Below are 23,021 nucleotides of genomic sequence, written 5' to 3'. Positions count from 1 at the left end.
GCGGCCTCCCCGCCGACGCCGGGAAGGCAGACCCACGGCAGACAGCCGGGCTCGCCATGGAAGTACCCGTTCCCGCCGTCCCCCGCGAGGGCGCCGCGCTCCCCGCCCGCGTGCTCGCTGTCCAAGTAGCCCACCACCTCCTCCTCCGTCTGCACCACGACCACCGCCTGGTCGTGGTCGCCGTAGCCCATGCTGCTGCTGGCGACCGGCTGCAGCGCGAACAGAGGCGAGTACTCGTAGCCGCCGTGCACCCAGCTGTTGCCGCTCTGCTGGTACCACTCAGCCGGCGCGCCCGCCGCAGCCTCCGCGCCCGCCGCGGCCTCCCTGCCAGCCTCTCTCTCTACCTGCTGCAGCTCGAGCAATTCCGCGGGCAAGGCCGACTCCTCCGTGAGGTACACGAAGCCGTCCGAGGCCATGACTGATGCTTTCGCGGTGGTCTCGACGCCTGCCAGCCGGCAGGTGCTCACCAGCCGTGAAGAAAGACTGAGGAGCGAAAAGCCCCAACTCCACACAAATGCGTGGGCCTGAAGAGAATCCGCACTTCGTGACCGTGCGAACTCCAGAAAGGTGTGGGTGAATGCGACAAACGTATGCGCCTGGGCACCAAGCGCATGCGCCTCGGCGGCAAGCGCATGCGCCTGAGCACCAAGCGCATGCGCCTCGGCGGCAAGCGCATGCGCCTCGGCGGAAGCACGTGCACCTCGGCACCAAGCACAAAGGCGTGGGCCCTTCACGCGTGCGCCCGGGTACCTCACGCAAGCGCTTTCTGCCACCTAGCAGGGTGCGTTCCGCATACATACTCACGCCTGTACCCACGTGGTGCCGTGCTTGTGTGCTCGAGACACTCACTGCAGGCACCACCTAGTTGGTTGTTGACTGACTATTAGTTTTACAACCAGATTCTTTACTCAAATTTTCTGTATTTCACCCCCTAGCAAGGCTTATTATAGTATGTGAAAAAAAGTCTATGGCTTTTATATATTTACATTTATCTATTTTTTCTTATTTAAGTTCACCAAACCATGTTTACAGACCAACATTTAATATCAGTAATAGTTGATGGCAGGATTACTTATCTTACCCCTGTACAGGAGTGCTACTAAATGTTATACCATTAAGAGAGACCCAGCTATCCCTCCTTTTACTAGCGATTTATTAAAAACCATTATAAATTTCTAAATACTGTCTCCTATTCTGAGGTGACGATTTTTCCCCTCTAACGTCAAATATTTATCACATTCAAATAATTTCCCAATATTAAGCTGTCCTTGCATTGTTGAGCTACAGCACATATCTGCAGGTTTTTTTCTGCTTTAACACAAAAGATGTATCAATCAGTGTCATATTGACTAAAAAATGTTATTTAGGCACGATAGTGAAGGCCTGTAATCTCAGCACTCTGGGAGGTAAAGGCAGGAGGATCGAAAGTTTGAGCTCAGCCTAGGTAACTTAGAGAATTAGCAAGGCCCTGTCTCAAAAAAAAAAAAAAAAAACCCTCATAAAATAAAATAAAATAAAATAAAATAAATATATAGGGTTGGGGATGTAGTTCAGTGTGATGGCCCTGGCTTCAATTCTTAGTACTGAAAAAAAAAATGTTAGTTTCCTTCTCCATGCTATCTGGAAGATTATGCTACACTTGATCTTAACAAAAAGGCCAAGAAGGGATGGAAGGTTATGCAAAAGTGGCCTTTTTTTTTTTTTTTTTTTTTTTTTAAAGACAGTCTCGCTATGTAGCTCAGGCTGGCTTCAAACTCATGGCGATCCTTCCACCTCAGCCTCCCAGAGTGCTGGGATTACAAGCATGCACCACCCCATCTGGCTTAAATTGGAATTTAAAAGAACATATTTTCATTCAAGATTTTTTTTGGGGGTACTAGGAATTGTACTCACGACCTTACACTTGCTAGGCAAGTGCTTGTGCCACTGAGCTACATCCCCAGTCTTCATTGAAGACTTGAAACAACTCTACCTATGAAAATTTCAGGGGCATTCTTCATCAATTTTCGTTATTTTTCCCACTGTAATGATTGGCCTAGTTTTTTTATCTTATTTCCCCCATTGTAGTTACTGGCCTAGTTAGCTTTTTCTTTATTTTTCCCATTGTAACTACTGATCTAGTTAGATTTTCTTTTCCTATATCTTTTGGAGTTAGTCTCGGGGTTTTTTTTTAATACTTAGGTTTTTGAAATTTTGCTTTACAGAGATGATCCAGAAACACTTAAAATTGTTCTGATTTTCTCTATCAGCTAAGTTTGACTACAGATGTTTCCTCTCACTGTTTAATCTTTTTTTTTCCTTCAAAGAACTCTTGGAATTAACAGTTCTACTTTGCTTTCCCCTAATTTATCATTTTCTGCCTATATCTTTATTACTTCATTATTTCTTGACTATTTTATTTTTGAGAAGGGTTTTGCTATGTAGTTTATTTTTTTCTACTTTTAATTGTTTTTGTATCAGAAATCGAACTCAGGACTCATTTCTTGTGAGTTTCATGGGCACTTAAAACTGATTTCTGTATTGATAGTATAGAGTTTAACTTAACTCTTTTTACTTCACTAACCACAGTTTCTGCGGCCTGACTTTTTGTGCTTATCTTCCATGTTTCAAGAGACAAGTACCTTCGCTAAATTTGTTTCTGCTGGAACTTTTTCCACTTTTGTGTTTTGATGTCTTTTTTACTTGAGACAAGTAATATTCATAACCATTACATTTTAACGATAGCTCACACTCCTTATTAAGTGACTCCCCAGGTCTAACATACATTTTTTATTCCTGCTCCTTTTTTCGTGGTATAGTCTGCTCATCATTTCACTTTCCATCTTTTCGAGCATTTTTTAGATGGATTTCTTTTATACATCACAAATTTAGGATGTTTTTAATCCAAACTAAGGGCATTTTTCTTTTCTTTTTACTTTTTTACAGCGCTGAGGATCAAACCCAGGGTCTCACCCATGCTAGGCAAGCATTCTACCATTTAGCTATACCCCTGCCCAGCATTTTTTTTTTTCATAGAAGAGCTTATCTCATTTATATATTGACCAAATAAAATGGCTCTTAAATCTTTTAGGGTGGTTATATTGTTTTATTTTTGCTTTATGATCTGTTTCTTTGGTCTGTTTCATGGTTTTACTTTGATAACCTGGAAGGTTTATATGTTTTTAGATCATGTAGTGTTTATAAATAATACACTCTTGCCTATTTCTGATCTATCAACTTCAGACAGACTTCCTATTAAGTGGAAGAAATTATTACTTTGACTTCCTGGTTTTACTTTTTCCACCTCCAGTTCTTTGGTTAGTGTCTTACACTCAAGTGTGTTCAAGAGTTCCAGTCTACACTTCCTTAGTTCGTCAGTGATGGCGAACCTTTCAGAGCTTTCAATAATACAAATAGCCCCCTGTGGCATGCGTACTACACGTTTGCCACCACTAGCCTAAGTTATTCCACTGAAAGAGATGCAGGGTTGTGACGGATTTGTCTTATAACAATTAGGTCAGACAGACCTGTGTTCCTAACATTTCTTCTGTACACAGCTATGTATCTTCAAGTAATTCTGTTTCTCCGAATGAATTCTGACAATCTAGAGTTCACTACTCATCCCTACATACCATCTCTTCTTCATTTCTCAATTAGTTTGTTTTACCTCTTGGCTGATACTTTTATATTCTCCCTTGATTTGAGCAAATTTCCATATATTTCAACTGACATGATGTTTTCCATAGTTTGTAGTTTCAGGTTTTGGTCATATTTTTGCTATAGTAAAAGTGAAATCTTTTCTTCTCTGTTATTTTTTAAAAATTTGTGTTATTTTTAGTTTGTTTTAAAGAAGGAATTGTTATGTAAACTGTTTTACTATATATACTACTTTTGAGGGAGTCTGCTAACCAAAGAATAATATTTTTAATATAAGAACTTTTCATAAAAACACTAATCACAGAAAACCAAAACCACAGATGAACATTAAAAAAAATCTGTTACCTGCACAAAATATCCTTAGCTGCTGGACTGGTGATATAAGTTGTAAATGGGTGGTGAACAGATCAACAAATGCTCCAGGATATATAATGAAGAGAAAAATCCCAAAGCCATTAAATCGAACTTGTTCCCTAAGAAATCACACAAGAGAAAGGAATTTACTAATGCTATTTATTGCATTTGTCAAATAAATAATGTAGGTAATATTAAAATTCACTGTAATTCAAATTCTTGCTTAAGAAATAGTCTCCCTAAATAATTAATATATAAGTTTATAGTTTTATAATAGTGTTGTACAGATTTGGTTATCTGTGAAATTAAATTTTATAAAATAAGGCTAATAAGGCCATTCTGAAACATAACGTCAACATTTAAGAAGCCAATATGCTGAACAAATAACTGAAATTAGTCAAATATATAAAAATTGTTAATAATTCTATGTGAAACTAAATGATAAATATTTTTATGGTCTACTATGAACTATTTTCAGAGAAGGACACAGGAGAATATATAATTCAAATGAGTTATCTAAAGTATATTTGTGTTAGCCATTATGAATGATGGTGGGAATTTAGCTAAGGGTCTTTCTGTTGAATTAACATTAAGGTAAGTATATTTTAAAATGTATAATGCTCAGACTATCCTTAATAGAACTATTTTATCATTTCATTTTCTGAAAACGTACATTATATTTAATAGTATCATAAGACCAAATAGCTTCTCTAAACAAAGGTATCACCTTAAAATATTGTGCAGTCAATATCAAATCTATAAGATAATTATACAATCTATTTTTTGTTGGCAACAGGGATTTTATTAAAAGTTACTTATAATTTCATAAATACACTGTAAATTATTAAACTGTTAATATCAGTACTGCTATATGTAAAACCTTAAAAGCTAAAAATATAGGTGCAAAGGTGAAGGGAATTTGGATAAAAAAGGCAGCCTCCCCTTTTGATCACTACTGTGCACTCCTGTGTAACAGTATATGCTCAGTCAAAATGAGCTTTTACTGCCAGTCAATAGACTCTTGTTCATAAAAACTGGAGAGTAAGAAAAAGCAATTACACTGTCTTCTCTAAAACAGTGGCTCTCCTTTTCTCCGGCCCATGCACTGGAAGGATAAAACACATTCCTGTGAGCATGCTTCTGAGTATGCAGTACGTATCAACGGGGCGGCAGGAAGAGCTGTGACGTGCTCCTTTCTATCATGACTTTATGAGTTTCATAGGCTGTTACATGCTCGGGTATAATTAGAAAGTTACATTTGAGTTGTCAAGATCACCAACAGGACAGGACACTCAGTGTAAGTGCTAGGCCTCATCCTCTTCCATTTGGTACTAGATAGGCTATGATAATTATTAAAGCCAGTGCTTTAGTTTTCTTGCTCTAGCCATAGCACATGAACAGAAGCAGGAAATTATTTCAGCTGATAGGCTGAAAAAAGTACTAAGGTACAAAGGAGAGGGTGCTGAGTACGGCGGATATTATTCCAACCCAATGATGAACAGAAAGATTAGCTTTCAAAGCTGGACGAAAAATACTGACGCACCATGAAGGTGTAACCATACTGGTGAAAGGCAAGGGACAGAAATACTTAGTTTAGAGAAGTATACATGGTTAATTGAGCAAATTCATCAAAACATTGGCTTCTCTATTAAGGAGAAGTTTCCAAGTCATACACGATATGCACTGGGTAATACCCCAGAAAGAAAAATAGTTATCAGATATAGCAGATTTTAATACTAAACCCTTTTAGTAGCATCTCTGCATGTAGTAGAAAAGAACAAGGTAAATATCATTACCTAATAGCTGCTATTCCATGTCCAATTTCATGTACAACACCACTAATGAGGACTGCGGCGAAGAAATAGGTCAGTTGATTGACAGGTAAATTTATACCAGGAACCTGTTCATGGACACAATATGGCAGCAATTATCAGGAGGGGTGCAGGGGAGCCACAGTTGGGCACCAAGACATAGTATTCACTTTGTAGTAAAGTTTAAAGCGCCAAGTTAAATGTCCTGTAAACTGAGAGTACTACGACTATTAACGATTCAACTCTTGAGACATTTCTACCCTAATAAAAAAGCGAAAACATCACTTTTTCTTTTTAACTAGGCAGTTTCTCTCAAACAAGTACACAACCAACATAGAGAGACTAGGAAACACCAGGTTCAAAGTTTTAATTCCAGCTTCCTGGTGTGCTCAGCACTGGAAAGAATAAGGGGGCCCAGCACGCGCCAGTGAGGGAGACAGCGGCTGATCCACCTTCAAGGGCCGGATGCCTGATTTGAGAATTCTTATTAAAATTTCTAGTCCTTCCTCTGAATTGTGACTGCAAAGTTCCAAGTACTTCTGCTGAATTAGACAGGGAAAACACTTCCCAAATCAGTCAGTTTTGTTTCAGTATTCTCAAGGTATAGGACAAGTGGTAAAGCAAGCTACTATACAATAAAGCACCTGATCAGTGTGGGAGAATCACACCCTTAGTTCCTCCTATCCCAGCCGTTTGCATTATACTGTGTTCATGGAACCAACAACCTGCAAGGTCTTTTATGATTTAAACTTTTAATTCTAACTCAACTGGAATTTATTGTTGTGCTGTACAGCAGAGGAATTTCACCTTTTAAAGCTCCTTCTGAAGAGGAGACTCACAGAATGCTGCTTGGATCATTTTCTGAATCCCACTGATTCCAAGGGTCTGTTCTCTGGCTATGAAACTATTTTCATAACCGTCAATCTTAATGTACGCACAATATCTCACCACCTGAAATTCTCATTACGCAAACTCCACTGACAACTTCTGCACAATATCAGTCTCTCTTTTTCTACGTACATGCTCCATTCCTATGTTTTCAGGCATCTGTTTGGCTCAGTATTCTTTTCTCTGAGTCTTCTCTAAATTTATATCCCTAAGATTACTGCTCCTATATACTGCTTATCTTACAAAATATCCTGGTACCTTACTTGATATCAAATAAATAAGTAAGCTTTATCCACTCAAATATTTGTTCCTTCCCTTTATTATTATCTGGATGTAATAATGAGTGAGACGAGGAAAGAATCTGAGTGTGACTATACCAACAGATGGTAGGCCTTATTTGCTGGCAACAGTACAAGATCACCCATCTGTCTCTGCCATGATGACACAGGGTATTAGATGTACCAGAATAGTGAATACAACTACTTTCAACAACGCAGACTGCCAGGATTTGGGGAATTAATGCTGAACAAGGTTGCAGAGAACCATAAAGTAAATAGAATATATATTCGTTAAGATACAAGGGCATATCGAAGTCGGGAGAAATAACTTTCTTAAGTTATATTAACTCCACACAAGGAATGTAAGCATTCTGTACTGCAAACATGTCCAAAAAAGAAAAGAAGGAGCTCAAAAGATGGGTGGAGCGGGGAGGGGAGGAAGGGAAAGGGATCAAAAAAGGGATTAAGATGAGTTACGTATGTGCACCAGCTTCCTACAAGAAATGTAAACATTATGGAATACACACATGTACTAATAAATTTTAAAAAATTATACATAAATATGCACACGGACCAGAGGGCTGCTGACTTCGTACCAATTCCAAAGCACAGCCTGGCTTAGTAGAGTCAATATTTTTGTGAGCATAATGAATAAACTGAAAAGCAAAGAGAAGAAATAAGTCCTAATTCTAATTCTAATCTTGCCATTCTAACCCTAACAGACATGGCAATGATTATATTTCTTTCTTCCCTCTCATGTTCTTTCTGAGTGAACAACTAGTCCTGCCTGTAATCTTAGAATCATCCTCAAGTTCTCCTCCCTCGAGCCTCATTTACTTAATCACTATGTCTCAGAACTTTATTCATTAGATCACTTGAATCCATCCCCCCACCACTAATTTAGTTTAAATCCATATCACTTCTGACACAAATTACTCCAACTGCCCTCCTAAACAGTCTCCCCATCTTCAATATAGCCATCTTTGGTCTATTTTGTAAAAAAACTATTAATCTATGGGTAAAACTGAAACTTCTTCTAGAATGGTCCTTCATAACCTAGGCTCTACCTATACAGGGTCTCCCATCTTATGCCCTATGCTATCCTGTTGTCTTGCCAGTACTCCTATGCATCCTTCCATTTGACATGGCATGGACACAGATCAAAATTACTTATATTTCCTTAAAACTTATTTGTCTTTCTTAAGAGTGAAACATAATGCCATGTAGGTTCTAGGGTCAGTGATGACAGATCCACTATTTATCAGCTGTGACCACATGCAAGTGGTTTAATGTCTCTGTTTTGACTTTCTCATCTGTAAGTCAGGAAGAACACCAATACCTTGAGATTGTTACAAGAATAAAATAATGACTTCAGGACCATAATGTTAAGTGAAATAAATTACATACACAAACTTAAATATTGCATGGTTTCTCTTATTTGACAAACCCAGAGTAAATGTAGAGTAAAATAAAAGACAGATCATAGGAAGTAGGGAGGTAGATCTTTCTCAAAGGGGAAAGGGATCAAGAGCTAGAGGGAGGGGAGGGATAGAGGATGAGAAAAAAGAACTGGGATGTGTTATGCACGTAGACCAACTCCACACACGGACTATAAACATAAAGTAATGCAAACATATACCAAAAATACGGGGGATCAAGGGATGGGTGCGGGGGAGGGAGGGGAGATGAAGAAAGGAATTAAAATGTTACGTATATGTACCAACCTCCCACAAAAAATGTAAACCTATGTACTATACACATGTACAAAAAAGAAGGTGAATATGCAGGTGCAGAAACCTCACACAAAGCACTGTACGTCCACGTTACATATATCGTTCCCTCTACTACTGGGATGCTCAATTTTCATCTTCCTTTTCCAGATTATGTGGGCTCTCCTCATCCTTCTGCTGAAGTGCACTTTTCTTTCCAGTGCCAGGCACAACTTGTACTCCTCTCTGTTCCCACAGCACCTTGTATGACACCCATGTGTAGCACAATCGTAGTGGCTCTACTTACAAACCGAAAGCACCATGAATACTAGGACTGGATTCTGTTCCCACGTAAGCGGGACCCAGCACACAGCTAAAAGCACTATACCAAGTAAACACTTGCATAAGAAATAAATCGTATCCCCCATAGGCTCACCTGGTGAACCTTTTTAATCTCTAAGAAAGACCTATGACCATTCTTCATTGTTCTCTATCATTCTCCCAAATCACCCCATAATAACCCAGGATAGCAGAGGCCATAGAAACCATGTAAAAAAATCTGTTACTAACTCTATTTTTTTTTTTTTTTGGTTTTTCTCCGGTACCAGGAACCGAACTCACGACCTTGCGCTTGCCAGGCAGACGCTTTGCCGCTGAGCTAAATCCCCAGCCCCCTCTGTTACTAACTCTTAATCTATTCTATTAATAAGAGTGTGATTAAAAATAGAACATCCATAATGCATGGAATGAGAACATAAACATAAAAATATCAGAGTGAGCCAATGTGAAGCCCCTTTCCAAATTCTGAAGACAAGAAATGATAGGGTATAGGTCCACATATGCACTTTAACATGAAAATTATTATAAATAGTCTACAGTTAAAGGAGCATAACTCAGCACATTGTTTTTTACATCAAGAAATCACAGTGACTATTCAGAAAGGTTTCATACCTTCTCCCCTCCCCAGTGTTGGGGACCGAACCTTGGGACTTATGCATGCATGCAAAGCAAGCACTGCACCTCTAGGCTACACTCCTAGCCCCAGTCTCATATCTTTATTTAAAAGGGTATTAGCTGGGTGTGGTGGCACACACATGTAATCCCAGCACTCCAGAGGCTGAGGCAGGAGGATCACTTAATGTTCAAGGCCAGCCACATAGTGAGTTCAAAGACGGCCTGAACTATACAGCAAGACCCTGTCTCAAAAAACAAACAATAATAACAACAACAAAAGTTTATCATTGATTTAGTTAGACTCTGAAAGCCATGAAAATGACAGGGTACTTTGTGCAGGATTAAAATGCAATTTACTTACATATTACAGAGATCTTAAATCAGCATGTTCATTCTTTCAAAGAAACAGTCATTTAACATCTTAAGAAGACATCATGAATTAAGCTGAATAGCTTATGCTTGTTAATAGTCTTGACAGTGGTCCATTTGTTCTCTGCTACAACTACCAATACTACCATCAAATATTTATTGCAATGACTCTGGCTAACTACTTCATATTTTTTGCTGAAGCAGGTAATTTGAAGAACTGTGGGACTTCTACTTTCCTGTTTATATTACGGGTAGTAGTTATATTAGCCATAAAAAATATCTTGTATCTGTATTCAACAAAGTCACTTAAAACACAAAGGGACTTACCACAACTTGCAGCACCTGCTCGTTGTGAAGAGAGGAGGAAGAGGAAGACGATGAAGAAGAGGATGAGGAGGAGGAAGAAGAGGAAGAGGAGGAAGAGGAGGAAGAATAAGAAGGAGAATCAGCCATCATCTGTGCCAAAGTCTGTATCAGCGTTTTTCCAAGAAGAAAAAAAGAGCTAAACATGGCAATTACGCCAAACACCATTCCAAAATTGAACCTGTCAAGAGGGAAAAAAATCTGGTAAATGCATGCAAATTCAGTGATGAGCCACACGTCCATAGTTTTAAAATAAGGGCTAAAAAATTTCAATATGTTTTTTCTATCTGAACTTCAAATGCCTGGCACGAGGTTGTCTAAGCAGTTTTAATAAATTATAATTATCTGGTACTTAAAGAGGCTGCATATCATTACCAATTTATTTTTATTTTTGGTACTGGGTATTGAACTCAGGACCTCATGCTTGCCAGGCAGGTGCTGAGCTACTGAGCTATATCCACAGCCTAGAGGCTTCTCTTTTGTTTTTTTTGGTACCAGGAACTGAAATCAGGACCTTGTGCTTATCAGGCAGGTGCTGTGCCACAGAGCTTCATCCCCGGTCCCATCATTCCTAATTTAAAAAGTGTGTTTTGGGCTGGGGATATAGCTTAGTGATAGCATAGCATGCATGAGGCCCTGGCTTTGATTCCTAGCATTGCCAAAAAAGAAAAAAGATGTGTTTCCTTTTATGTATTTGATTATTTACATAGCATTGTTTTGATCTTGCTCTAATAGTTGGGAAACTCTTGGCATTATACATATCCATCTTTTATCATCTATTCATTCTATTGTCTGCACTATATTTTAGCTTTACTATGTAATAAATTAGTTTAAATATTAATATGGCAAAATTTAATAGTGGGTCCTTTCTTTTATTCTTTTAATAATTAGAAAATACCCTTCTATAGTTAGGAATAATCTGTCACATTTTCTGATTTTTTAATAAATTGCTTTTCAAGGAAATTATTTCATTTAAATATGCAAGTTTGGGCTGGGGATCTAGCTCAGTGGTACAATGCCTGCCTAGCAGGCATGAGGTCCTAAGTTTGATTCCTGGTACCAAAAAAAACCAAAACTGTCAGGTTTATAGTTGAATTGTTCATCTAACAGAGTATGTATGTATGTATTTATTTTTTGAAACAGGGTCTCACTATGTAGTTCAGGCTGGCCTTGAACTCACTATGCAGCCCAGACTGGCCTTGAATTTGTGGCAATCCTCCTGCCTCAGTCTTCCAAGTGCTAGGGTTACAGGCATGCACAGCCATGCCTGGTTCATTATTATTTACTTAATATCAATAAAATTCTGCTTTTTTTGTTTGTTTGGTTTCTTTTTTTGAGACAGGGTTTTACTATGTGGTTCAGGCTGGCCTTCAGCTAACTATGTAGCCCTCAAAGCTGTGGCAATCTTGCTGCCTCAGCCTGCCCAATGCTGGCATTACAGGTGTGTGACACCACACCTGGCAGAATTCTGATTTTTAGTTACTGTCTTTTCCTCTTTTCTTGATTGCTCGTAGTAAGGATTATTAATCTTATTAATCTTTTCAAAAATCAACTTTTGGCTTTGCCAATTTACTGTATGCTTTCTATTTTACTGGTTTCTGTTCTTTATTATTTTTTTTCTACTTTGCATGCTTTGATTTGTTGTTGCATTTTCTGCAAACTCTTTGATAATCTATCGTTTACATTTAGCTCTAACCTGCTTGAGGAATTCAGACCATGTTACCCACCAACCCCACATTCTCCAACTGCAGAGACTTTCAGGATCTTAGGTGTTCCGGAGATCATCATAAACCTCAAACCATAAAACACCATAAATGCTGTATCTTTAATGTTATCAAAAGCACAATGATAGACTCCTATGTTTCTAAAAAATAGTTTCTCTGTGACTATTTTAAAACCCAGTAGATCAAAAATAATGGAAATGATTAAAGTAACAAGCTCTCACGACTAATTTAAACCAAAAAGAGAAGATGAAGCCTACCACTGGTAAAGCATCCTGGCTTTCCGTCGCCCCCAAGTATAAAAGGCACGATTGAAAACTGCAGTTTGCCATCTTATGTGGAAAGGGGAGATGCTCAATCCATTGTTTTCCAGCCAGTCTTCGTAAGAATGCTTAAAATAGACGGATGACTAAGACAGAAAGAAAAGTTTCACATCACTCAATTTTGAAGAACAATTTATAATGTACAAGGAAATAAAAAAGTATTTTTTACAAGAAATCAAGATACTAATTATTCAAATGCTTATAATCTTAAACCTTTACATCTATTCTTTAGAGTTCTGAAAGTCTCAAACTAGCTGGGGTGCTCAGGGTAGGGTCTGGCAATCATGGCCCACAGATCAAATGCAGCTTGCAGCTTGTTTTCCTATAGGCTGTGAGATAAGAATAGTTTTTATGTTTTTATAGGATTATAAAAAAAGACAATTAAAAAAACAAGAATATGCAACAGAAATCCTGCATGATTCACAAAGCCTAAAATACTTACTATCTAGTTTTTTTTTGTCTTTTTGAGACAGGGTCTCACTGTGCAGTTCAGGCTGGCCTTAAGCTCACTTTGTAGCCCAGGCTGGTCTCAAACTCGCAAGATCCTCCTGTCTCAGCCTCCCGAGTGCTGGGATTACAGGAGTGCTCCACATGTCTGGCTCACCATCTTTTACAAAAGAATTTTGTTGACTTAAAACTGTCTAGTAGCCAAATTTTAAAAAGAAAAACTAAAGATTCAGTTTCACATATTTTGACCCCAAACAGTCAATGTATCATTTCAACATGTAATCAACATAAAAAGTTATTTAGATACCTTGTTTTGGTATTCTTTGAAATCTGGAGTCAACATTACACTTAGAGCACATCTTTATTCAGACTAGCTCCATTTCAAATGCTCACTAAGCACATGTAGTCAGTAACTACCGTGTTGGACAGCGCAGGTGACCTTGCTGTCACAGAAAGGAAAGAGGTCCTGTGTTATAATTCTTTTTTTTTTTTTTTTTTTTTTTTTTTTTTGGTTTTTCTCCGGTACCGGGAACCGAACCCTGTGTTATAATTCTAACAGACCTCTAGTCAGTTCAACAGAAAAGACTAGTTGAAGTCAGCACTTTCTTCCTCTAAGCAAGTCCTAAGTTATACCAACTTTGATCAAGCAAAAGGACAAAATTTACCTAAGGCCATTTTGGTCTTGGTAAAATCTCCTAAACTTGCTGGGGCTTGTAGGAGTAGCTGCTTATACATAGCCAGAGAGTTTTATCTTTAAGGAAGTATGAAGGCCTTGACTAATATAGGATTGTGCATAACACAAAGCTGTGTTAAATACCTGACAATTACATAAGTGCTGTACACATTGTCATAAATGATGCCCATCTATGTGAGAAATTTATTTGCCTTGGAAGGCTATACTAGGCCTATCAGTCATTTAAAAAATGGCTGGAGTCTGAATATAGATATCTCTTTGCTTTCGATCTGGAATGCTTTCTGCTCTCAGTCTTCAGGTAGCTTTTTAAATCTGCTTGCTTTTCCAAGATGTGAAAAAAGAGTGACACATTCCTCCAGCAGATGTCTACTGCAGAAATCCTAGAAAATCCAGTGTAGAACAACAGATCAAGCTAGAAGCACAGAAGCCAAAGGAACAGGCTCCTAAAAGCCAAAGTTTCCATTACCCCAAGGAGATACTCTAAATGAGTGTTAGGTCTATTGCTTAGGGATTATTGTGCTCAGAGGGAGCTAGGGGCTCTCACCGAAATTAGTGAAATCTTGATCACCTCACACACTTAACAAGACACTGTACAAGTTTCACGGGTTATTATTTTTTTACATATGCAACATGAAGAAACCATATGGCTTCTTTTTCCCTCCCTCAAACAACAAAATCACATTGGGGATGTAGCTTAATAGCAGGGCACCGTAGCATGTCAGAAGCCCAGTGTTCAATCCCCAGCATTGCAAAAACAATCCCCAAATCCTCTAATGCCACAAACAAAATTATTGTGGCCTGTACTGCTTATGACATGCTAAGCAAGTCCTTTACATCAGTGCTTCTCAACACCAGTGTGCAGAGGCATCACTTAGTGACCTTGTTAAGATGCAGATTGATTCTGCAGCTCAGCAGCAAGGCCTCAAATTCTTTCCAACAAGCTTTCTGATCATCCAAGTGCTAATGGTCCATGAACCTCAGGTAGCACTCCTTTACATTCGCGGATGCCACTAATGCATTCCTCTCTATAATCTCAGGAAATCCTTCCTATTATTATCTCTACTTAAAGATGAGAAAGCAAGGTACAGGTAGTAATTTACCCAATGTCACAATGGCTGGGAAGTGGTAGAAGTTCCAGGGATGGAGAATCTTTTAGAACTTTCAATGATACAAACAGCCTGCTGAGGCACACATGCCATAGGTTTGTCATCACTGCAGCCCTAAGGACTATATTGTATAAACTTTTGTTTGTTTGTTTGTTTTGAGACAGGGTTTCATTCTGTAGTCCAGGCTGGCCTTGAACTCGCTATGTAGGCCAGGCTGGCCCCCAACTCTTGGCAATCCTCCTGCCTCAGCCTCCCGAGTGCTGAGATTTCAGGTGTGCCACCACATCCACCTTACCGTGTATAAACTGTTGCACTTAGCAAATTTAAATATGACAAACACAAATACCGTTATACTTTGTTATATCTAAAACACACAATACTACAGCATTCTACTTAAAACCGTATTCCCAACATGAAAATTTTACTATCATACCTGTTATTTTTATTAAACTTTGAGAATTTACACATATAGTTACATCCACTCCCCAGTACTGTATTCAGTTCCAAAAGGTTACGTGGAGCACGTGTACCAGACAGCTGTTACTTATTTTTTGCTACATCCTCAAGTAACCGAAAAATAAACAGTGTACCTAGGGCGTGTGTGACAAGAAGGTGCAGGGTGCAAATCAGAATTCGAATAATAGGAAACCGGTTAAATCTTCCTTGCTTGACTGTGCTGCTTTGAACAATGGTCTGTGGGACTAGCAGCATCGGTTTCACCTGAGATCTGGTTAGAAGCGCCTGGCCCCAGACCTTCTGAATCGGAACCTGTATTTTAACCGGAATCCCAGATGACCGTCTGCACTTTTGAATTTGAGATCAAGGATCTTAATCACGACTTCATTTAGATTCGTTCCAATACCAAAGTATGTAGCAGGGTGTAACCTTGAAACAATAAGGGAAAAGTGCCTTTCCTAAGCGGACGTTTCGTTCTCCTTCCTGATACACCGCGGCCGTGGCGGCCGGCAGGGCCCGGCCCTCCCAGACCTCCCGCTCGCGCCTCCCGGGCCGGAGCCCACGGCCGCGGGGATCCGGGCCCGCAGTGCGGCAGCCGCGGGCAGCCACACCCCTCCCTCCCCGGCCGGGCTTTATTTGCTCCGCGGGGCCGCTGAGCCACGCGGAAGGCCGCACGTGGGCGCCGACGGCGGCTTCCAGCCCGGGAGGCGCCCGCCAGGGGACAAAAAGCCTTTGGCGACAGAGGACCTTGCGTTCCGGCCCTGGACACCGCCGGCCAGGGCCTTAGGCCCGAGGCCCTCACCTTCAGCACCAAATCGGCCAGGTAGACGGCAGTCCAGCCACCCACCACTAAGACCACCAGCGACATCGGAATCATGGCGGCAGCGGAAAGAAGGTGAGCACCGGCGTCCTGCGAACTGCGAGCCGCAAACGGCCGACCGTCGTCCTGGCGCCTTATAGCCCCAGCATCTGCGCAGGAACTAAGTTGTCTCCGGTTCTTTTGCCGCATTGGCCACGTTTCCGTCCGGACCCTTCCGTTGAGCACACACGGGCACAGCTGAAAGTCCCGGAAAGTGGTGCAGGGGCTTATTTTCTTGTGGCACTTGAGCGCTGCCTTAAGGAGTGCGGTTTGGTTTTGGGTGCCGCCCCTCAGACGATTTCTTAGGCTTTGGCCCTCCCTGCTGTCTGCTCTCCTTTTCTCACTGTTTTTTTCTTTTCTTTTTTTTCTTTAGACAGGCTCTCACTGCGCAGTTCAGGCTGGCCTTGAGCTCACTTTGTAGCTCAGGCTGGCCTCGAATTCTCAGCGATTCTCCTGCCTCAGCCTCCCGAGTGCTGCGATTAAGCTTTTGATTTGGAGTTTGCTGTTCTTTTCAATCTAGCAAGTTTAGGGTCGTCTGAAGTAATTAATCGCCTGTGCTTTCCCTACTCCGCCCTAGGTATCTACATTTAATTACGTTCATACCTTTTTAACATAGCGAAATCATACAGACTAAAACTGGCCACGTTGATGAATTCTGATAGATGTGTAATCCATGTACTCTAATCAAAACGGAGAACATTTCCACCTGAGGGATTCTCATTTTCTTCCCAATCAATCCTCCCCAGCCCATCACCATTCTGATTTCTTTTTTTTTTTAACTTTATGTAAACAGAGTCATACGTTTATGTCAGGTTTATTTCGCTTGTAATAATTTTGAGAGTTAGCCATGTTGTTAAATTAGGTTTTTTTTGTTTATTTATTTATTTTTTTTTTGAGAGAGGGTCTTGCTATATAACCCAGGCTGGTTTTGAACTCACCGTGATCCTCCTTCTTCAGGCTCCTGAGTGCTGCACACCAGGCAAGTTAGGTTCTTTTTAAAAGTCTCTTTCATTACAGGGTTTGAGATTAGTCCTACTCTTAAAAGTTGGAGTTATGAACATCCGCACATATTTTTATGTTGCCATATACTTGATTATATATTGAACTGCAGCAATGGTTTTCAACCTCGGCTATGCATTGGTGTCATCAGAGGCCTTTAAAATTCTGTAACTTAAATCAATTAAATCAGAGCTCTGTGGAACCTAAGCATCTATACTTTTGGGGAGGAGTACTAGAAATCGAACTCAGGACCTTGTGCTTGCCAGACAGGCACTTATGCCGTTGAGTTATATCCCCTGCCCACATCTATACTTTTTAAATGCCTGGATCATTCCACGGAACAACCAAGGTTGAGAACGATCAAACTAGATAATCTCTCTCTCTCCCTCTCTCTCTCCCTCTCTCTCTCCTTCTCTTTTGTTTTCTTGAGACAGGGTCTCCCTATGCAGTTCAGGCTGTCCTTGAGCTCACTTTGTAGCCCAGGCTGGCCTTGAACTCGCAACAGTCCTCCTGCTTCAGCCTCCTGAGTGCTGGGATTACAGGCTTGCACCACCACGCCTGGCTGAACTAGATAATTTCTAACAGGAAGGAAAGCTATAGTTATTGCATGAGTGTTTCTCATTTTGTTTTTTGTCTTGTCTTGTCTGTTTTGTTTTGTTTTGTTTTGTGGTGCTGCAACCCAGGACATCCAGCATGCTAGACAAGTGCCTTACCATTGAGCTGCACCCTTAGCCCAGCTGCATTCTCACAGTGTGTTTATCTTTGAAAGTTGTTTGTTTAAATTTTTCTGGAAAGGCATCATTAGCAATAGTAATATTAATACCAAATACCAGAATTATAATACTATTTTAAGAACAAATGCACCCTCAACCCCTTTAAAGTGGAAATATAGTACACCAGGATCCTGTATCACAGGTGTTGCTGGCAGTTTGCCTCGCTGATCACAGCTTTCTTGCAGTTTTAATCCCTTAGCGACATGTTTACCCAGCTTCAAAAATCGTATGACTCAGTTTTCTATCTCTGTGCAAATATATGTGTGTATTGTTACAGATGCTTTCAATTTTCATTGGTCATAGGCTGTAAGTTATAAAAGTTTATATTCAAGCATTATGTGACTCCATAGTTTTCTATGTACAGGTGTCCCAAAAGTCTTAGTGTTGTGCTAAGATTTCAGAATTTCCAAAGTATAAATTTTTTTTGTTGTTGGTTTTTCTCCGGTACCGGGAACCGAACTCACGACCTTGCGCTTGCCAGGCAGGCGCTTTTGCCGCTGAGCTAAATCCCCAGCCCCCTCCAAAGTATAAATTTGACAAACTTACAAGCTTATTTAATTTTCTTTTATGCTTACTTAATTTTGTGAATTTAAAATAATTTTGAATTCTAAATCTTTTAATCCCCCTAACAAAAGGTGCGAAATGTTGTCTGAAACAAAAAATTAACATACACTTACTGTTCAAAAATTCACAGAACCACATAAGCATGAAATAATTTAAATAATTTTATATTCAGATGTTCTGGGTAAATAGAATGTGTACCTTTGAAGTTATTAAACCTTCAGACTCCACTAAACCTATTAGTACACAGTGATGTTAGGACTGACCTTTGTTTGCTCTTATATAATGATTCTGTAGTTTTTAGCAGTGTTCTTCCCTGGGAGAATAATGTTAACTTAAGTATTGAAATGGCTTCTCTTTTGTTAGAATGAAGTTTTGGACCACTTGCTGAGACAAGTGCCAGCTACCGTGTGGCTAGTTGATAACCTAAAATATGTAGGAAATGAGTTGATTATGCTTTTCTGTTCCCAGCCTAAAAATTTAGTTATTCAGCTGAGTTGGTGTTCTCATCAGGAACCCAGCAGTCAAAACAAAGCACTGAACTGAACCCTGCTGCTTGCTGGAATTTAGCAGTTGTGGAAGCCAGCTGGTGGCAGCAGCAGAGCCATGGCAGGATGCACAGAAAGGCAGCAAAGAACGCCTCATTCTGGAAGATCAAGGTATTTTTCCAAAGAACACATTTGTGACTTAATTTCCAAATTATTTCAGGTTTCTATCAAATAGCTATTTTAAATAAAGCGCACATAGCGAAGCTTTTATTCGTATAATTTTTATGCAGTATATTATTTTTAGAAAGGTACCAAATGTATATTTTGGCTAAATGCAAAAGAGCTGCATGATCAAAATCAGAATTTGGCTGAAACAGAATATCATTGGCTTATAATAACTTTCTGAGATAAAAGGATGTACATAAAATATAAAAATTTAAAATTAAGTTTCTATATTACAATTTTGTAATTTAAGATATTAATATGCAGGTAGTCACTGTATAATGTATTTATATTTCAAAACAACATGTACAAAATAAATACATGTAATCTGTATTTGCCAATTGAAAAATATTAGTATTTAAAGTTTTTTAAGCTTGACATTACATGCAGAAGCATTTATTTCTCATCATTGTAAGCTGGTATTTTGCTTCTGGGGCTGTTATACTCTGCATTTGTGACCGTGAAAAGCACCAGTCAGGACAAGTTAAGGTATGCTGTGGAAACAAGGCCTAAGCTCCAGTGGCTTTAAACAGCAAAGATGTATGTTTGCTTGCACAGTGTGTGTCCATCATGGGCTGGCAGGATGATCAAGTGGGAGGGTAGCAGGCCGGTGGAGACCCTACCATTTTATCATGGCTACAGCTCAGCATGAAGCTTAGGGTTCACCAAGGCAGGAAAAGAGTAGACTAGAGGCTCTACCACTGGCAGTGAAATGCTAATAGCCCAGATGTGCAATGTCACATCCTCTTAGGTTTCATTAGACAGAACTAGTCCAGCAACTGTGCCTAGTTAAAAGGGCAGGAGTGTGATCCCCTAAGGTAGAGAAGGATATGTCTGAAAATAATCATTAGTGTTATCTACCAAATAGATGCTCACTTTCTAGACTAGCAGTAATGTTTGGTTAGCTCTGCTCTCATGGGGTACTGCTAGTGTTGGTGTTTCCACAGAATTATTAAGCTTTCCTTTCTGATTAATAGGAATGAAGGTGAAAATTCATCTTCTTTTAAAATCCTAGTGTTGGTGGGGTTGCTGATGATAGTGCAGTTTGACTGAAGCATTTCCACAGACAAATGCTTCAATTACCAGTTGAAGAAAATACTTTCTGAATCTTTTCAGAAAGACTTTGTAGTGGATTGACAACTGGTGGTCAACTTATAACCCCCAGCAGAACTCAGTAAGCCTGGTGGCGGGTGTGGGAGGCCCACCTGGGGACTGTTGCCAGCAGCATAAGAGGCAGAACTGGAAAAGGAGAAGAAAGGCTGTTGGGAGTGGAAAAAGGCTGTTGGGAGCAGAGAAAGGCTGTTGGAGCTGGTGGACGCTGGAAGGAGCTCTTGGTTCTGTTGGAGAATCTTGTGCTGGCTTTCCTGATGAACTCAGCTGTTTTCATCCTCTGAGGAGCTCAGGACCTTGTTTGCACTGAGAATGGCTTGGGTTCACTTTGGGGGAGCTCTGGTCCTCACTTGGAGCATCACTTCCTGGCTCCGGAGGGGAAGATGGTGCACTGCTGGTCTCCAGGAGAAGCTTGCTGCATTAACTTTCCTATCAGGAACTCAGCCATCTTAATAATCGGAGGAGCTCAGGAGCTCACTGTTGCTGAGGATGGCTGTGGTACTTTTAGGGGAAGCTCTGGTTCTTACTTTGCCCATTGCTTCCTGGCTCCAGTGCAGATCCCTCAGCCTGCTAGCACAGATCCTTCATCTGTCTGGCACAGACTTCCTGGATTCCACCAATGACCTTTGGGCCTTCACAGCACAGATCCATGAAACAGGCCTGCATGAGATATTGTTGTGGGCTCTGGGCCTCCAGTTGGACTTGTGGGAGGCACTGTTATGAGCTCTGGGTCTTCAGCTGGACTCATGTGGGACATTTTTGTGGGATCTAGGCCCTTGGCTGATTTCCTTGCTCTTGGTGTGTGGACAGATTTCCTGCACTCTTTTGTATGGTATTCTTTGGGTGATTATTATAAATAATCTTGTAAAATATGTGTCCTGTATTATATTGTTCCCCCTTGCAAAAATAGCCCCCTATCCAACACAGCCTTGTTCGAACTTACATTTTTAATTTTTTGCCTGTGCTTGGTGCTTTACACAATCACTTGAATAAAATATGTTCTTTGGTTCTGCAAATGTGGTGATGGAATGGTAAAGTTGGTTTTCAAGAAACTAATCATTTTGGTCTTTCCATCTGTGTTTCAGTTTCATTGCATGTACTTCAGTATCAGAGTAAAACAGCAGAATATTTCCAGAAGCTATTGTGTAAGAAATATTTATTCTCTGAAAACATTGAGGGTTTTTTTTTTAAACTTCTTCCACAGTTCCCAGCAAGCAGACTACTTTCTCTGCAGGCTATCTTAATAAGTTTAAATATGTTTTTGCCTATTAAGTATATTTCTGTTCAACATGGCTTTAAACATGTAACTGCTACTGTGTTTATTTTATTTATTTTTTAAATTTTATTTCCTGTGTCATCCATCATCCAATTTAGTATTCTTTTTTATTTTAAAGAGTAAAAGAAGGCTAACATAGTAATAAGGGGGCTTACTGAATTACAGACAAAGTGGTAGGAAATTATCAATGGTTGTTGTTTTCCGTATTGTTATCTACAAGATAGTTTCTTAGGAAAACAAAAATTGTGTTTAGTTTAAATAACCTGTTAAATTATGACCTGATAATTCCAAAATCTTTTGACATCATGTGTTTTGTCTTACTGAGGTTTGAAGAAATGGCCCATAGCTTTCTGCTTATAGACTTAGACTTTCTGCTTATAGTGGTACCTCCGTCCATGAACCTAATTCTTTGCATGATTCTGGTCACAAACCAAATTGGATGAAAACTGAATCAAATTCAGTGGTTAGGTTCAATGTTGACCTTATGGAGAGTCGTTTCTGGTCCAATTCAGCTTGCAGCCAGAATCGTGAAAAGAATTGTTCATGAACTGAGGCATCACTGTAATTGGTTTTTGCTTTCAGTTTGGAAAGATATATGAACAAAATATTGTGTGCTGTGGTTCCTAAATCACACTGTAACTTCGCCGTTTGCTGTATTATCAGTAACAATTGCATGGCACTCTTCTTTGCTGATTTTCCATTGCATATGTAGCTCTTCAGTAAGAATGTGATTTGTTAATAGTTCAACAGTCTGCCAACAATCAAGCTCAAGCAGAGCTGAATTCATTATTAATTCACCATTCCATCCAGCTTAAATATGACTTGCAGTTGTTTCTATGTAAATGTCTACTGTCCAAGATGAGATAGTGCATTCAATATTATAGCAGAATACAGTTCAGGAAAAGTTTTCTGACATTTGATGTTTAGAAGGAACTTAAGTAAGACTTAGAGCTCCCACATATCTCAATAATCTTCATCTTCACCTTCTGAACATAGGCAGTTTTCAGTCCACTTGTAACTGCTTTTAGGAAGTCTTTGCCTCAGAGCATTCATGGCTTGTGTAATTTATTCCTGTGTGTGTTAGCTGGGTGTGCTCTTGAATGTCTGTGAGCCCAGTACTCTAGGAGGCTGAGGCAGGAGGACTGCAAGCTAAATCCCAGCTTGGGCAATTTACTGACTTAATGAGAGCTTATCTCAAATATGAAATAAAAAAAGGACTGGGGATGTAGCTCGTATAGATATTCCCAAGGGCCGGAAATATAGCTCAGGGGCACAAGCACCTGCCTGGCAAACCTAAGGTCCTGAGTTCAATTCCCAGTACCAAAAAAAAAAAAAAAAAAAATCCCCAAAGGAAGGCTATTGGGCAAGGTCTCAGAAATATGTCATATTAAGGACAAATGAATGAATTAAATATATTATACCTGAAAAATTGATCTATGATGATTTTCAGATATTTTAATTTTAAAAATAAAAGGAGGAAAACATTAACATACAGACAACCTTTCACAAAATAGCAAAAGAACAGTACAGACAATACAGAGTTACAAAGAAAGTGGTAGGAAATTAACAATGCTTGATGTATTACATATTGATATCTTCAAAGTGGTTTCTCATGAAAACAGAT

General features: G+C 39.7%; 2 protein-coding genes across 2 annotated transcripts in view; one reads left to right on the top strand and one right to left on the bottom strand.

Moving 5' to 3' along the window:
* The window catches only part of Mbtps2 (membrane-bound transcription factor peptidase, site 2), a 37,444-nt gene extending 21,276 nt beyond the window's left edge, over positions 1-16,168 (bottom strand). Inside the window, exons 1-5 of the mRNA XM_005407825.2 lie at positions 15,912-16,168; positions 12,344-12,492; positions 10,327-10,543; positions 5,787-5,890; positions 3,982-4,109 (exon numbers count right to left, since the gene is read on the bottom strand). Coding sequence (XP_005407882.1) covers positions 3,982-4,109; positions 5,787-5,890; positions 10,327-10,543; positions 12,344-12,492; positions 15,912-16,118 — 805 coding nt within the window. The 5' untranslated portion in view covers positions 16,119-16,168. The remainder of the gene's footprint in view (positions 1-3,981; positions 4,110-5,786; positions 5,891-10,326; positions 10,544-12,343; positions 12,493-15,911) is intronic.
* The window catches only part of Smpx (small muscle protein, X-linked), a 141,441-nt gene continuing 134,347 nt past the window's right edge, over positions 15,928-23,021 (top strand). Inside the window, exon 1 of the mRNA XM_005407820.2 lies at positions 15,928-16,004. The gene's annotated coding sequence lies outside the window, so the exon portion shown is untranslated. The remainder of the gene's footprint in view (positions 16,005-23,021) is intronic.

Source organism: Chinchilla lanigera, unplaced genomic scaffold (assembly GCF_000276665.1).
Source record: "Chinchilla lanigera isolate Chin_1 unplaced genomic scaffold, ChiLan1.0 scaffold00108, whole genome shotgun sequence".
Classification (NCBI taxonomy): domain Eukaryota; kingdom Metazoa; phylum Chordata; class Mammalia; order Rodentia; family Chinchillidae; genus Chinchilla; species Chinchilla lanigera.
This window is presented reverse-complemented; position numbering and strand designations above follow the sequence as displayed.